Source organism: Festucalex cinctus, chromosome 2 (genome assembly GCF_051991245.1).
Source record: "Festucalex cinctus isolate MCC-2025b chromosome 2, RoL_Fcin_1.0, whole genome shotgun sequence".
In the NCBI taxonomy this organism is placed as follows: Eukaryota; Metazoa; Chordata; class Actinopteri; order Syngnathiformes; family Syngnathidae; genus Festucalex; species Festucalex cinctus.
The window spans coordinates 40,430,938-40,448,076 of NC_135412.1; the positions used below are offsets into that span (position 1 = coordinate 40,430,938).

The following is a 17,139-nucleotide window of genomic DNA, read 5'->3' on the forward strand; positions in this document are numbered from 1 at the left end:
AACATGAATCTCAATTTGATCCTCACCTCCCGTGTGTGCGATCAGCGCTGACTTCGGCGTTGGACGAGAGGAAAATAGTCCAGCAAGCTGGCTGGGGTCTCGGAAATAAAGCGTTTTTCTTCTAAAAACTATTTGTTTTCAAAAGCGTGATACATTTCCATCACAATACTCTTTTCTGAATAAAGTCAGACGCCATTACCGCCAGCCACTACTTTTCTGTTCGTTCGTTCGTATCACTGCGCGGCGCCCTGTAGAACGCTAACCGACGCACTGCAGCCAGCTAGCTGATACTTCCGCCTGAAGTTGTTTGCCTTTTCAGCAGGTCTGAACTCACGAAGAGGTGGGTTGGTCAGCTCAGCCATGCTTGTTGTTGTTTTGAATCTCGAGGCGTGAGTTGTGGATGTGTACTCTCGGTCCCTCCCAAAAAGCGTCCCGAAGACCGCGCGCGCTACTGCGTTTCAGTTCCGCGTACTTTTCGCTCGTTTCGCTTCCATTGGCATATTTATATAATCGGAATTTGGACATTTGTGAATCGTTCTCGATTGTTGCACGGCCGAATCGTGAATAATCTAAGAATCGGAAATTTTGCACACCTCTAATATATATATATATATATATATATATATATATATATATATATATATATATATATGTATATATATGTATATGTATAAAATCAGTGTGGGATAGTAGTGCCAGGCCTGCCGCATGAGATACGCCTCTTGTTTTTCGATTTTACATCTTTCAATTTTTTCTATGAATTTTTTAATGTAAAAAATAGCAACCGAGCTCAATAGCTTCCAGGTCATGTGACCAATTTTCTCAAAATCAGTGTGGGATAGTAGTGCCAGGCCAGCCGCATGAGATACGCCTCTTGTTTTTCGATTTTAGATCTTTCAATTTTTTTCTATGAATTTTTTTGTTGTAAAAAATAGCAACCGAGCTCAATAGCTTCCAGGTCATGTGACCAATTTTCTCAAAATCAGTGTGGGATAGTAATGCCGGGTCTGCCGCATGAGATACGCCTCTTGTTTTTTGATTTTACATCTTTCAATTTTTTCTATTAATTTTTTAATGTAAAAATTAGCATCCGAGCTCAATAGCTTCCAGGTCATGTGACCAATTTTCTCAAAATCAGTGTGGGATAGTAGTGCCGGGCCTGCCACATGAGATACGCCTCTTGTTTTTCGATTTTACATCTTTCAATTTTTTTCTCCTCATTTTTTAATGTAAAAATTAGCATCCGAGCTCAATAGCTTCTAGGTCATGTGACCTGTGGACTCAAAATCAGTGTGGGATAGTAGTGCCGGGCCTGCCGCATGAGATACGCCTCTTGTTTTTATAATAATAATAATAATAATAATAATAGTGAGAAAAAACATCTTTTAATCTTGAAAAGTGATCCTTTATTTTGAAAACAGTATGTGAAAAGTGATACTTTATTTTGAAAACAGGATGTCGTACTCCGTGCCAGCGTCCTTTCGCGCACACTACCGTAAATCCTAGAAAAGGGCGAACAGATTAAATGAAGTGCGGCTGGCTTGATTGCGTAAAAAGAAAAGGCGGCTAGTTTCAGTGCAGTAGCCCCCGGAGCGTATCCCCGAGACGCGGCGCTTTCCCCCGGAGGTGGCATCGCGAATGTCTGTCGAATATCGAATATCCAACCTAAAACTATTCACCGCAGTAAAGAAGCTAATGCTGCAGCTAGCAACTACCTTAGTAACAAGTAGGCTACTGTACCTATATTAGTTTAACACGAGGATGTGTATGTGGAGTATATAAACACTGCAAATAGAATTTAGGGATTCTACTAAGTGTTCATAATCTACACTCTGCAGTAATGTACCAGTAAGGTAAGACGAGAGTCCATTTCCCGTCGGTCTGGGTGTTTGTATTTCTCAAACACGCACACACACACTAAAAATGTAAAATGCTAATTTAGGGCATGGTCCACGGGTCACAGTAGTTGATGCCCCCGACATGAAAACATAGAGTACCACCATCCCATAGGAACTGTTTGGAGAAAGAGAGAGAGAGAAAAAAAATCCGAAACATAAATGCTCATACGTACTGTTAGACACAGATGGAATACCAAAATCCAGGTTGAAACTTTTCCCCCGTACTTTTTGATTGAGTTGTTGTCTACTATGTTTTGTTCTCTTTGCTTTGAAAATATATTCAGGCGTTCTGTTGTAAATGCTTGTAGGTGCTGTACTTTTGGCTGTGTGAAGCGCGGTGACTTGTTTTGTTTTGTGTATGAAATGTGCTGTAGAAATAAAGTTGCCTTGCCATATTTTATGGTCGTAGATGTGTGCCCAATAATTGTATCAGATTTTGATAGAAGTTGATTTTGAGGAAATTTATGAAAACTAGAGGTTTAAGTTTTTGACCGGTTAAGCTTTATTGAGACCAATTCATTATTTTGTACACCGAGACCCTCAAATCTTTTAAATCAAGACCGATTTTCCGATTTACATCGGTTTTTGTTACACCCCTGCAACATAATAATAATAATAATAATAATAATAATAATAATAATAAAAAGCGTTGTTTGCGCGACAGTTTATGGTTTTGTCCTCAGTAGTATGAGTGGAATTAAGTCCATGTTTATATGTTTTGTTATATGTACAATATTTTTTATAGCAATTTTTAGAACGGGCAAATTATAAAACGGGATAAGGTAACAGGCCAAATACATCACATAATACGTTTCAGGAACTTTGTGGTGTTCCAGATCAGTGCTATTCATGACTAAATAACCATGTGATCACATTGCATCAAGCTGGGCAAGCTTTCACATGATTTCGGGCCAGTCATGTGTTGCGATTGCAGGATCTTTATTTATTTACACTATTAATTTATATTTTAATTATCTTTGCGCTGATTTAAGACCGATCACATACTGATATACTGTCTCAAGATTCCACCGGGAACTGGAGGGCCAGAGCTTTGGAAGGCTTTTGTACAAACAGGATGTGCACCAGTAAAGCTATTTTGATACTCTTGACAAAAAGCAGCATACTGAACTGAAACTAGCTATATCTCTTAAACGGGACACATTGGAAATAGACTTTTTACTTGCTTTTATGCAAATATGTAGTATCGCCGCAGTGCCTGACCAGCCATCAATTGCGAAATTAAACAAGTAAATCTTTTGTTATCTGGCTATTTCTAAAAATGAGTCTGTGTGGTCTGGTTGCAGAGGGGTAAAAGTCTTCTCCGGAGGGAGTCTTTGACTTAATTTCCCCCTAGGGGAACTTCTTTTCCATGCTCACTATGGACATTTGACAGAAGACATAGACAAGACGATAACAATAAAATATACAATAGACAGAGTACACTCAATAGGGCCTAATGTTAAAAAAATTAATGCTCAGGGAATCAGGCTCCTTCCGAATCGAGTCTCTGCATCTCTAGAAACGTTACAAAGAGTGCTTTTTTTTTCTTTTCCTTTTTTTTTTTTTTTTTTTGCGCATCACTTGAAAATATTTCCCAATGTATTTAAAACTTCAAAATAGAGTACACAGAAAGCAAAAGAGTCAATCAAAGCCAAAATATAACTTAAATATAAATTAAACGTACTCGAATGAAATTCAGTGATATTTATAGGACATCTTGTTAGGTGGCCTAAGAGACTGGCAACCCGTAAAGAGTGTGTACCCTGCCTCTCCAACAAAGTCAGTAATTGCTTTGTAAATATCTCATGTTTCAATGTGGGCACATGCAGCGTATAGTCATGTGTGGCTTATGTATGTACAAAATGCTTTTTCCTTTAGAAATGTACTGGGTGCGGCTTATAATCAGGTGCGCCTTATAGTCCGGAAATTACGGTAATCCTCTACTTGTGTAATTGTCATTTGCATTAATGCGGTGCGGTGTCTTGTTTACATTGACTTTGAGGCTGTGTTCTCCGTAACTCGGTTCATGCAAATGTTGTGACTGACTGAGCAAGAGACCTGTTTTTGTGACATGATCTGTGTCCTGCTTCTTAGGAAGTAAGGTGCTGGCTGGATTTCCCACAGCTGGCCTGCATGACTCGCCCTGCTCGTGCCTGACAAACACATGGTAAGAACCACTCGTCGTGTCATGAGGCAAATGACTTTTGTTCACAACTATGGGAGACAAACACAAAACAATAAAAAAAAAAAAAAGGGGGGGGACGATGGAGAACTTTCTCCTGTCCATATTTTGAGACTTTGATAATCACTAAACTTACTAGTGTAGTGATTAGAACATAATTCACCCACGGAACCTTGGGACGAAGGAGGAGTTGGATGGGATGAAAGGATAAAAGAACAAAATGTTGGTAGGTCTGTGAGCCTCGCGCAGAGTTGTTGTTGCTGTTAAACGCTGAGAAGCTGATGTCAATAAATCGCCGGTCTTTGGCTCCGGACTTCAACACTCTGCCTCCGACTCCCGTCACTGCTCGCTACATTGGTGGCCCCGACATCCGCCTCGTTGACGTTTCCGAGGCTGAGAATTTGATCGAATTGAGCGACATGGCGAACTCCGCTGATCTCAAGTTACCGGAGTTTTGGGAGTCGACCGCGGCGACGTGGTTTGTACAAGCTGAAGCTCAGTTTGCCATCCAGGGAATTACGGACGATTCCACGCGCTACTACCACGTCGTGTCCGCGCTCGGGAGCTCCACGGCGGCCGGAGCCGTGAGTTTTATCACCTCTCCCCCGGCACGGGATAGGTACGCGGGGCTCAAAGCGTACCTCCTTAAGACCTTCGAGCTGTCACGGCCGGAACGGGCTTGACGCCTTTTCGCCATCCAGGGTCTGGGGGACAGTAAGCCGTCCGAACTAATGGAAAAAATGCTGAACCTGCTTGGGGCGGAGGAGCCGAACTTTTTGTTTATTGAACTGTTTCTGCGCCACATGCCTCCTCATGTCCAGACAGCGCTAGCGAACACTACCATCTCCGAGCCACGTGCTCTGGCGGAGGAAGCTGACCGTTTTTTCCTGGCCACCCAGCGTTACAACCACGAGGTCTTGGCCTCTGCACGCGCCTTCCCAGTCCCGGCGACCGCAACTGCACCTCATAAGGCACGCGCTGCCGTGGATGGCCGATCAGCCCCTGGCTTATGCTATTTTCACGCACGTTTTGGAACCAAGGCGAAGAGGTGCCGCGCCCCTTGCTCCTTTGTTGCGTCGGGAAACGGCAACGCCTCCACTCAGTTGCAGCTGTGAGCGGGGGCGCAGAGTGCCGGCTGCTGTTTGTCATGGACACCCTCTCCAGACTCAAATTCCTTTGTGACTCCGGCGCCCGCAGAAGCGTGTTGCCTGCCTCGGCTGAAGATGCTGCCGGGGGCACTCACGGCCCGCACCTGTCAGCGGCCAACGATGCACCGATCCGGACCTACGGCACTAAGACAGTGGATGTATGTTTTGGGGAGCGCCGGTTCACTTGGGACTTTGTCACTGCGGACATTTCTTTTCCCCTTCTTGGCGCTGACTTTTTGTGTGCCACAGTCTACTGGTGGATGTTAAAAATGGCCGCCTGTTGGAAGCTGTGACGTTTTCCACTGTTGCTTGTGGGTGTGATATGGAGACGTTTGAGGGTCTCGCCAGCCCGCTCTCAGATGACGACGTGTTCACGCGGCTTCTTGGAGAATTCCCCAGCCTGACCACGCCTACATTTGCAGCCACTTCTACCAAACATGGGGTCGAGCACCACATTGAGACCGTAGGCCCGCCGGTTCACGCTAAGGCCCGACGCCTCAACCCTGATAGATTGGCCACAGCTAAGTCCGAATTCGCCAACATGGAACGCCTTGGCATAATTCGTCGTTCGGACAGCCCGTGGGCCTCGCCTCTCCACATGGTTCCGAAGTCGGACGGCGGCTGGCGACCGTGTGGAGACTATCACCGACTCAATGATGCCACGATGCACGATCGCTATCCGGTCCCGCACATACAGGACTTCTCTGCCGACCTGGCAGGTGCGAAGGTGTTTTCCAAGGTGGACTTGGTACGGGGTTATCACCGAGTTCCGGTACACCCCGCCGATGTGCCTAAGACTGCTGTGATAACACCTTTCGGACGGTTCGAGTTTCTCAGGATGCCATTCGGCCTTCGAAACGCGGCCCAGTCTTTTCAGCGTCTCATGGACTCTGTTCTCCGGGACATGCCGTTCGTCTTCGTCTACTTGGATGACATCCTAGTGGCCAGCTCTTCCATCGGAGAACACCTTTCACACCTCCGGCAGCTTTTCTCCAAGCTCAGCCAGGCTGGACTGATTATTAACCGAGCTAAATGTGTCTTTGGGGTGCCCTCCATCCAATTCCTCGGCCACCTCATCAACGAGGACGGCGCCACCCCGCTCCCGGCAAAAGTGGAAGCTGTTGCCGCTTTTCCTCGACCCCGGACGGCCCAGGGTCTCCGCGAGTTCCTCGGGATGGTGACTTTTTACCACAGGTTCATCCGCCACGCTGCCTATGTGATGCACCCGCTTTACGACGCACTTAAGGGTGTGGCTCCTAACCGTGCGGTCGACTGGACCGATGTGAGAGTCAAGGCTTTTGAAGAGACGAAAGCTGCGCTGTCCCGAGCGGCCTTGTTGGCCCACCCGCGCCCGGATGCCCCGATCGCCCTCACGACTGACGCATCCGATTTTGCCGTCGGAGCCGTTTTGGAGCAGCGCGTCGAAGGTGCGTGGCAGCCGCTCGCCTTTTTCAGCCGCCGGTTAGTCCCTCGGGAGCGCAAGTACAGCACGTTCGACAGGGAGCTCCTTGCTGTCTGGCTGGCGATCCGCCACTTCCGCTTCATCCTGGAGGGCCGTGAGTTCACGGTCTTCGTCAATCACAAGCCCCTCACCTTCTCCATGTCGAAGTTGTCCGAGCCGTGGTCCGCGCGGCTTCAGCGCCAGTTATCGTTCATATCTGAATACACCACGGACATCCGACATATTGCTGGCAAGGACAACGTGGTCACGGATTGTCTGTCCAGGGCAGCCGTCAACACGGTACAGCTGGGCCTCGACTTTTCCCGGATGGCGGCCGACCAGGCTTCCGACCGTGACACCCAGTCGCTTCGGGGCTCCGACACCGGGTTGCAAGTTAAACCGGCTCATGTTGACCTGGCCGGACCCTTGGACGTGCCCCGCGCCCCCCGCCGCGGCTGCCCCCCTGGGCTGCGCCTTGTGGACCGTGTGGGGTCCCTTCCAGTTGTTCCTGCATCCCCGCCAGTTGGTGCGCGGGACTGTTCTGGTGTTTCTGCGGTGTCCCTCCCGCCCTCGCTCCCTGGGTCCTGTACCCGCAGGGGTCGGGCAGTTTTCCCGCCCCGTCATCCGGAGTTTGATTGTGGGTGAATTCTGGGGGGTCTTGTGTAGTGATTAGAACATAATTCACCCACGGAACCTTGGGACGAAGGAGGAGTTCGATGGGATGAAAGGATGAAAGGATAAAAGAACAAAATGTTGGTAGGTCTGTGAGCCTCGCGCAGAGTTGTTGTTGCTGTTAAACGCTGAGAAGCTGATGTCAATAAATCGCCGGTCTTTGGCTCCGGACTTCAACACTCTGCCTCCGACTCCCGTCACTGCTCGCTACACTAGTGTATTATAGCTTATTTTAAAACTGCCTGTTAAAGCCATGTGACTTTTCTGCCTTTTTCTATGTCCTTCTGTTCAACTCAACTCAACTTTATTTATAAAGCACTTTAAAAACAGGCATTGCTGTATACAAAGTTCTGTACATGAAACAGAAATCGGTTGTGTAGTAAAGAATAAGGTAACAAAATAATTTAAGAAGTAGGCGAGTAAATAAATAAATAAATAAATAAATACAGAGATAAATAAATAGAATAAACATTCCCTCTTCGCAGGGAGCATCAGAACTGTAACAAAGGCTTGACAGCGCATGTGTAAAAGGAAATACTGGGCCAGGGGTGTGAAGACTTACTGCACAGTTCTACCACCCTTTGTTACGGGTACACTGTTTTGTTAGAGCTCTGTGTAAAAGAGGTTACTGATGATAAATCAAAGAATATTCCAATAACCACCATCAACCTAAAACAAAACAAAGCAAGCATTACTCAGTAAAAGTAGAACCTTGTTTTATTTTTTATTTTTTATTTTTTGCCTCTCACCAGGATGCCCAGGGATACAAGTGGGTCCGATGGCGGGTGTGGCTGTGTCACCTCATGGCCGTGTTCTCCCTGGGTGTTCTCCTGATTGTGTTTCACTGGCGCCCCCGACTATCTCTTCTGGCACGCTGCCGTCCCTGTCCTCTCGGGCTCGCAGATTTTGTGCTAATACGAGTAAGAACAATGATTTCATCTCTCTATTTGTGATTTCTATGACGGACCGGAGCTCTGTAGTAGCTTGTGCTTTAGAGAAGTGTAGAAGTGGTTTAGACTCTTTTGTCTCATCATTTGACATTTTCCTCTTTTCAAAAAAGTGCTCCAATTGTGTGTTTCTTTTCTTCTATTTGTGATAGCTTTGAGGCTTAAGGGCCTTTTCTTCAGATCTTGTAATTCAAAGTGCTTTACAGATTAAAATCATTCACGCAAAAACTCCCCACCCCTCTCCCTAAAATCAGACACACACACATTCTAGCTAAACTTATGGACATACGGCTTTTACTCAGGCAGAGGCATGATCTGAATTTCAACATCAACCTTTTTTCAGTCTCTTGATGATCAACCAAGTTTTGTGTTCATTCTCTCTGTGCGGCCCAGTACCAGTCTGTGGCCTGGTGGCTGGGAACTTTTGGGTTAAATTACTACCTTTCATTATACATGGATGAACAAACAAGGTACTGGTACACCCGTACAAGCTACTGTACTCATATATTTGTCTTGTCTTTTTGCCTTCAGGATAGTTTTGGCCGATACCATGTGGTAGAGGTACTCACAGAGGAGCTGGAGGATGGCAGGTGAACTTTGAACTTTAAGAGCTGACTTTGTGCATGTCTGGGGGGGAAAAAAAAGTGTTACCATTATTGTGCTATTTTTCTCTCTGTAATAGTTTGGAATTATTGGGAGATACAGGGGTTACAGAATGGAGGGACACAGTTCAGCTTTACCAGGAGAAGGTGAGTTTTATTTAAATGTGAAATTAGTGTAGTGCTCGGCAACCTTGTCAATGTTTCTTTACAGAAAACATTTCTGCGCTACTTCCTGTTTGAAGGCCTTCGCTACATATGGTTGGACATGAAGGCAGCTTTCTGTCTTGTCAGGTAATGTGAAAAGAATTTAGCGAACACTAGGCACGTCTAATTTTGGTTCTGAGCAGTATTAAATCACACAAACGTTTTCCTTTAAAGGGATAGTTTGGGTTTTTTGACATGAATCTCTATTTCATCCTCACCTCCAGTGTGTGCGATCAGCACTGACTGGCGTCAACTGTCTACAGGGCGCCGCGCAGTAATACGAACGAACAGAAAAGCAGTGCCTGGCGGTAATGGAGTCTGACTTTTTTCAGAAAAGGAGTTTAATGATGCAAATATATCACTCTTTTGAACACAAATTGTTTTTAGAAGAAAAACGCTTTATTGCCGTGACACCAGCCAGCTTGCTGGACTATTTTCCTCTCGTACAACACCGGACCAGAACTCGTGTCACAGAACGCTGTCAGGGGTAAGTCAGTGCTGATCGCACACACTGGAGGTGAGGATGAAATAGAGATTCATGTCTAAAAAGCCGAACGATCCCCTTCAAGATTACACATTGAGAGTGTGTCAGTAATATCAATCATGGTTTTGTTTTTGACTGTAGTGTCCTCAATGAGGACTGGACCTGCAAAGACCTTCATGGCTTCCAAAATGGTTTGAGTCACCTGGAGCAGAATCTGAGGTGAACAAGGCGACATTATTGAGTGTTTGACCTGTTTGCTTTACGGCTTCATTTAATGGTATATTAACTCATTCATTGCCTTTGACAAGTATACTTGTCAATTGTATTTTTTAGAGCGGTGCTAAATGGGGGCGAATCTGAGCATGCTCCACTGTAAATATCAAACTTGGAAACAACTTTACTGATGCCCAACCACCGGTAGATGACATCATTGCCCCATTTTATACGAAATAAACACAGTTTCAGAGTCCATGGGAGAAATGGCTGTATTTTGGCAAACCTACATTTTTCTACTGTCAATTATAAAAGAACGGGACGGGGCAAAAAGTAGGGAGTCTATTCTGTTATTTGGTAGATTCGGTTTATATATAATAATTGAATGTAATATCGCGTGAGTATTGGAAATTTAAAAATTTTCTATAATGACTGGCAGTGAATTAAAAACTGTATTTCCTCTAAGACACTGTTCAGCTAATTGCTGATTATTGATTGCTGGGAAAATGTGCATAGCAGAAACATGTACAAGCCAGGTGTGTTAAAAGTCGTATGCATGACCGTGAGAATATGGCCCTTCCTTCGTTGTTGTGGTAGAATAACATTTGCAAGTATGAGTCACTCCCTCAGTGTTGGCAACTTTTGTTTTGTTGGTTTCACTTTTTGTGTGTCCATCCTTATAGGAGACAAGTGTATGGGCTTAATCTGATTGATGTACCTGTGAAATCTTACTTCAAACTATTAATTGAAGAGGTGATATGGTTATATTTCACTTATTTTGTATTTTGCTTTGTATTTATTCAATACCCCCAGTATGTATTTCTTTGATCATTTCATTACAATATGTTGATCAAGATTTTATTTTCTCCTTTTAGGTCCTAAACCCCTTCTATGTATTCCAGTTATTCAGTATGGTCCTGTGGACGTTAGATGAATATTATGCCTACTCCACGAGTATATTTTTAATTTCTCTTATCTCCATTTGTATCTCACTTTATGAGATCCGCAAGGTGAGACTTTGGTCTTGATTTACACTGATTTTGTGTGAATGATGATAATGTGCTTTATAGAAACAATAGCAATTGTTTTACTCCACAGCAAAGTGTCATTCTTCACAACATGGCCCGCTTGGTCACTAATGTCAGAGTGATAAGAAAGTCTGGAGGTATTTGGTTTTCTTCAATATTGTGTCAATTTGATTTAATGTAACATTTTCAGTTCTATGTGGCATAGATGTTTAAAAAAAAAAAAAATCTATTACACATTTTGTCTCAGAGCAGGAGAACGTTAGTTCAGTGGAGCTGGTGCCTGGTGACTGCATTTGTTTACCTAAGGATGGTCTGCTGATGCCTTGTGATGCTGCCCTGCTGGCAGGGGAGTGTCTGATCAATGAGGGCATGTTGACAGGTCAGCACACACGGCCAGCTCAGAACTTTAGTAAAGATCATTTATGCTTCCTTGTGTTGATGACATAAGAATAACACAAGCCCATGAAACAATATAATATACGGAAATGAGATTCAATCCAAGAGCTGCATCAGGGGCACAGACCTCCGCCACTAGTGAAAGTGTGAAAGTTAAAGAACGCTAGTTGAGTAAGGATCAAGCTGACGTCCAGAATGTAATAATAGATCACATCCATAGCAGTACATAATTCATCACCTGCCCTCCTATTGGCTGGCGACAGTGTGTACCCCGCCTTCCGCCCATTGATGGCTGATGAAATAAAAATGCAATAAGAGAAAACAGACTTCAATAATGCATATAATGTTTTTAAAATCAGATGATGATCTATTTTTTAGATTTCATTGAATTGTGCAGGTCTGTCTATTGATGTGTTGTATATGTATGTAAAAATGCAAGACATTATTAACTATTACTTGTGTTCAGGTGAGAGTGTCCCAGTGCTGAAAACTCCCCTGATGGATTCAGAGAGAAAATATAGCTCAGACACTGAGCGCAAACACACACTTTTCTGTGGAACACAAATCATCCGGGCCAAAGGAGGAGGCCCTGGTGATGCTGGTGCTGTTGCCGTAGTCACAGGCACTGGTAAGTAAAAATAGGGTTATCTAGGATGTGAATGTGATTGTTTGTAGCAGGGCCCAACATCTATTCTTATATTAATTAGCACAAAACCTGAAGCTCATTTCATGGAGTAATCCTGATAAAGAAAAGTGACTCAACCTGCCCCAGGAAAAAATCACCACCAGACATTAAGAGAAGCCCATAGCTGTAAATTGAGAAGTAGTTTGTTTGTTTAAATTCTGTATTTAAAAAGCGCCTTTTCTTGAGTGAAAACGGCAGACTGGGCCTTTAATATTGTGCACAACGAAAACACATTAAAAAAATAATAATACTGAAACTAACTAAAACTAAGCATTTATTAAATGACTAAAACTAATAAAAACTAACAAAGCCACCCTGAAAACTAATTCAAACAAACTAAATGTAAAAAAACAACATCCTCAAAATTAAATAAAAACTAACTAAAATTAAATAAAAACTAATTGAAATGAAAAATTCCAAAACTATAATAACCCTGCTTCCATCGAAACAGGGACATCTAGAGATTCACCCATCACATTAAAATTATATCTATTTTTAGAACGATTTCTTTAATTCTTCCTCTTCGAGTAAAGATATTTAGCCCATCTCTATTTGCTATAGTGTATGCAAAGCTAGTTCATGCACTTGTTGTCTGTCATCTACAGGTTTTTTTACTGCCAAAGGTAACTTGGTCAGCTCCATTTTGTACCCTCAACCCACCAACTTTCGCTTCTACCGAGATGCTGCAAAGTTCTTGATTATCTTGGGATTTTTGGGTAAGAGCTTTGAACACCAACATTGGGCTGTGTCTATCAGAATTTGATTTTAAATTCCTGTTTCCCCTTTTCCTTCTTTCTACAGCTTTTATTGGGACCATTTACAGCTTCGTTATTCTCTTACAATATGATGTAAGTGTGCACGCTAACATCTAGGAAAATAAACCTGGGAACTTCTTGACATTCCAACCAATTCAGTCTCTGCGTGTGTCTAGATGAGCTGGTTTCATTTGGTAATTCGGGTAGTGGATATCATCACCATAGTGGTGCCTCCGGCTCTACCTGCCGCCATCACCATTGGCACCATCTATGCCCAGCACAGACTGAAGAATCAAGGCATCTTCTGCATTAGTCCGCCACGCATCAATGTTTGTGGCAAGGTGTCGCTCTTTTGTTTTGACAAGGTGCGTGTGATATGCACACCGTAAATCCTCAAGTTAGTGGCTGTACCCCAAAATAATCACTGTGTTGTATCCCCTTGAATTATTAAAGGTATCACCCCAAATGGGCTCTCACTCCTACTTTGCATTCTCTAGACAGGAACTCTGACCGAGGAGGGGCTGGACGTGTGGGGAGTAATGGAGGGTGGATGTGCCGGTTTTTCCGATGTGGTCTCTGACCCGGGACTTCTCCCGCCAGGGCCGATGTTCTCGTGCCTGGCTTGCTGTCACACTCTGGCCCTGCTGCAAGGGAAGCCCATTGGAGACCCTCTGGAGCTAAAAATGTTTCAATCCACTGGTTGGGTATGAGTCAGAAAGTTGTATTTCGACATGCAATTTCAGTGTGACAGCTGACAATGTCTAAAGAGGAATTTAGTCGGTTGACACTTTATTTACCTACTTGAACGTCGACTGAACCACAATTTTGTGTTCCATCCCAGACACTTCAGGAACCAGGGGAAGACTGTGGTGAGCTGGATGCCGAGTTTGGAGGGCACCGAGTGTTAGCTGTAATGAGACATCCTCCAAGGGTGCTTCCTTTTCATGCAACTGTGAGTCTTTCTGTCACTACCAATAACCTATGAATTTTTTTTCAATGAAATGTTCCCTTCATAATTCAGATTTGGCAGTCAGTGTTATAGAACTGTGACTCTTTTTGGACAGGCAGACTTGGCTTGTGCTGTCGTGCAACCAAAATACTCGATGCTCATATCTCATCCATGTTTTCACGAAAATGTAATTGATTGAAAGACGCAATGCAGTGATACATAAAAAGCTAAATAAATGAAAAAACAAAAACTATAGAATGTTCCATCGCTATAACGTGGTTCACTTTTCGCAGATTTTTTTTAAGTTCAATTTTGCATGCATTTTTTTAACAACAATATGCCTATTTTATAAAATTTCTGAAGGTCTGAACATTGAATGTTAAAACAAGAGCTAAATGTGAAAAAATGTAAAAGCCTCCCTGAGAAAAGTGTATAAATATGTGTGGTGAGGGGTTTTAGAGCCTTAAAACATTTATAATAAATGTAAAACATAAAGCTAACTACTTCACGGATTTCACATACTGCGGGTATTTTTTGGAACCTAACCCCAGTGAAAAACAAGGGAACACTGTAAACCGATTGGCTTGTCATTCCTGTAGGTTGCAGTAAAAACCAAGTGCATGTCAAAATATACATAGATTTTTTCTTTTTTTTAGATTTGACGCCGCAAATGTTGAACATGTGTTGAATTGAGTGGATAATCTGGATATAAAACCCATTGTTCCTTATATTTCCTGTACAGTAATAGTCTTTAATTTAGTCTGACTGCGGCGCGCCCGCACGCAGCCATGCACGCACGCACATACATACAACTTCTTCATGCCCTTCCCTTCATTTCAGTGTTGTATGGTCATTAAAACACAGGCGATGGTGGTTGTTTGTTTGTTTGTTAGTTGTTTGCCGTGACCAGCAACTGATCACCGAGTGTAATTTTGTCACGCCGATGGGATATATATATATATATATATTTTTTTTTTTAACACCGAGGAGAATAAGCTCTTCTTTCGCGACCAAGATGACGTGGCTTTGCGATTCAAGCCGTGTTTGTGAGGGGGGTTATTCTGTCACGGACCGATGAGTGGAAAAATTGAAAAACTTTGCCTACGTTGCCGTGAAACACTAAGCCAACTCCCAGTGAAATGTGTTTGACTCGACAAAACGGCCACCACGACGCCGCAGCGAACTGGTCGTGCACATTTGTGTTATTCATATGCGCATGTGAATGTCTATAAGCAATCGTGGTATTCACGGCAGGCCAAGAATTTTCGTTCCGAGTGTTCACGGCAAAATAACGCTCGCAGGAGATTTGCCGGTCGCAGAAAAATAAATAACTGCTGACTAATAGAAAGTGACAGTCACACAATTAAGCAGCTGCCAAGCGCTACACGAGGGAGCGAAATAAATGACAATATTACAAGCATTTCTGTTGTCGTGTTTACCTTTGTCTATCCGTGACGCGCTGAATCCATGTTATTGCTCCGGTATCCATGAACCGTGGCGTCGATTTGGCCGTCCCATTCACTCGGCAGTCATGCCGCTGTACTGATCCATGAGCGTTTAAAAGTCCTGGTGTATCTTTGCAGCTTTTACAGACTTTTTGAGGGTCGTGTGAGCATTTTAGCTGTTCACCTCACCAACCAAGCTTGGCAGTAATAACGTGCATGGTGGCTTGGTGACTCCGATTCAAAGTCGCGCTCTCTTCCTCTCCCAAATGTTTAGAAGAGCCTGTACCTCTGTCCTCTTATCCATTCGCTTTTCCTCCATTTTAAAATAGTGCAACCAATGAGGACATATTCTTAACTAATAAATATTGTAAATACTGTACGAGTGTACATGTACACTTGCAGTAAAAGAACTGTATGCGCAGTTAGGCTAATGGCGGCTGTGCAACACACCTCCAAATTCAAACAACCAATCAGACCAAACAAACAGGAGTCATTTAAAAAATAAATAAATGAATATTACTCTGGCCGCCTTCTTCTCACTGAAGTTCGCAACACACTCTGCGCGGTGGCATAAAAGGTCCGTGTGAAACATGGACGGCGACGGCGCAAAAATGGTTCCGGGCGGAGCGTCGACTTAAATTTTCCAGTCGACCTATTTTTAAAGTCGACCTAGTCGACTTGGTCGACTTTTTTTTCCCAGCCCTAGCTGTCACTATCGAATATTTTAGAATTGATTAATCAGCTAATTAGATTCATTTATATTGCAGTATAAAGTGTATTACAAAAACATTTTTTCCCCTGATTTCTGTTCATACTTCACATTCGTATAGTGACCAATAAAAAGGAGTATTGAAGTTGTACTGCCCCGCGTCTCTTGTGAGGAGTAAGCGGTCAAGAAAATGGATGGATGGATGGATGGATGAAGTTGTACTGTTACTGGTTTGGTAATTGCTTTCCAAAGTAAAAGCAGATGTGAGCAAATGTCTTATTTTGATTAAAAACAGAAGATAATCAGTCTTTTTTTCATGAAGGACTTACAGAAATCAGTGAACAATTACTGTTGATATGTCGAAATCAGAGGATTTGGACAATTTTAAATTAAAAAATATCACCAAAAAATTACTGAATTATTAAAATAATTGTTGATTAATTTGATAGTCGATTACTTGTCAATTAATTTTGGCAGCTGTATGCTATGCAGCATTGAAAAAAAGTATATTTATCTTGTGTTTCCACGCACTCCTAACTTTGACCTGCCCCATCAATTTTCTTTTAGTCCACCAGTGAGCCTGTGGCAATCGTCCAGCGGTTTCCCTTCACTTCGGCCCTGCAGAGGATGAGTGTGGTGACGGTGGCCTGCGGTGGGCGCTCTGCTCTAGCTTTCATGAAGGGCTCTCCAGAGATGGTGGCGAGCCTCTGCCGACAAGAAACTGGTCAGACATTCAGTGATATGTTGTGATTTTTCATGTGCCGTAAAGTTATTCCCAGCTACTGCTCAGTTGGTCTGAAAATTATTATTTAGCACAAATAATGTTCATCTGTCTATGCCAGTGAGTGAGTGACAGACAGTTTATGGCGGAAGCTGCAAAAACTAACCTGTGTGAACACCTGTTTTAATTCATACAGTGGGAGAAAAAAGTATTTTAACCCTTTTGAATAGGGATGTAACAATATCATAATATCCCAATATTAAAGGGATACTTGACACATTGAGCCATTTTCAGCAGTGAAAAGTTAATATTTTTACGACCAATCATGGCTCAGTTTACTGGCCAAACCCAGAAAACAGGTGAGCCATGATTGGTTGTTACCTACTTCCTCAGTACAAGTGATGTTGTCATCATCAGTCGACAGCAAGTGAAAAAATTAGTTTTTAAAGGTATTAATTGTTCATGAAAAATAATGAGGTTATCACATTAATTATAGACAAAATATTAACTTTGCACTGCTGAAAATGGCTCAATTAGTCAAGTACCTCTTTAAAACTGCCGCAATATCGTCTTCATCGTGTCACGATATGAAAAGCAGCACATCTGTTAAAAAAAAAGTTAAGTTGATTTCCATTTGTTCATTTCTAGCACCCTCTGGTG

The 17,139-nt window shown here is 43.1% G+C and overlaps 1 protein-coding gene across 5 annotated transcripts in view; it reads left to right on the forward strand.

Moving 5' to 3' along the window:
- atp13a2 (ATPase cation transporting 13A2) overlaps positions 1 to 17,139 on the forward strand; it is a 38,192-nt gene that overhangs the window by 8,066 nt on the left and 12,987 nt on the right. For 3 of the 5 annotated variants that reach the window (XM_077515105.1, XM_077515107.1, XM_077515106.1), the window contains exons 2-18: positions 3,993 to 4,065; positions 8,094 to 8,261; positions 8,820 to 8,878; positions 8,971 to 9,037; positions 9,102 to 9,181; positions 9,720 to 9,797; positions 10,475 to 10,544; positions 10,667 to 10,801; positions 10,890 to 10,956; positions 11,067 to 11,198; positions 11,682 to 11,843; positions 12,506 to 12,616; positions 12,702 to 12,748; positions 12,832 to 13,020; positions 13,153 to 13,359; positions 13,497 to 13,607; positions 16,326 to 16,482. In XM_077515105.1, coding sequence (XP_077371231.1) covers positions 4,063 to 4,065; positions 8,094 to 8,261; positions 8,820 to 8,878; positions 8,971 to 9,037; positions 9,102 to 9,181; positions 9,720 to 9,797; positions 10,475 to 10,544; positions 10,667 to 10,801; positions 10,890 to 10,956; positions 11,067 to 11,198; positions 11,682 to 11,843; positions 12,506 to 12,616; positions 12,702 to 12,748; positions 12,832 to 13,020; positions 13,153 to 13,359; positions 13,497 to 13,607; positions 16,326 to 16,482 — 1,843 coding nt within the window. In that variant the 5' untranslated portion in view covers positions 3,993 to 4,062. Of the gene's footprint in view, positions 1 to 1,486; positions 1,854 to 3,992; positions 4,066 to 8,093; positions 8,262 to 8,819; positions 8,879 to 8,970; positions 9,038 to 9,101; positions 9,182 to 9,719; positions 9,798 to 10,474; positions 10,545 to 10,666; positions 10,802 to 10,889; positions 10,957 to 11,066; positions 11,199 to 11,681; positions 11,844 to 12,505; positions 12,617 to 12,701; positions 12,749 to 12,831; positions 13,021 to 13,152; positions 13,360 to 13,496; positions 13,608 to 16,325; positions 16,483 to 17,139 lie in introns of those variants that run through there. The other 2 variants (XM_077515104.1, XM_077515108.1) reach the window with 2 other exon arrangements.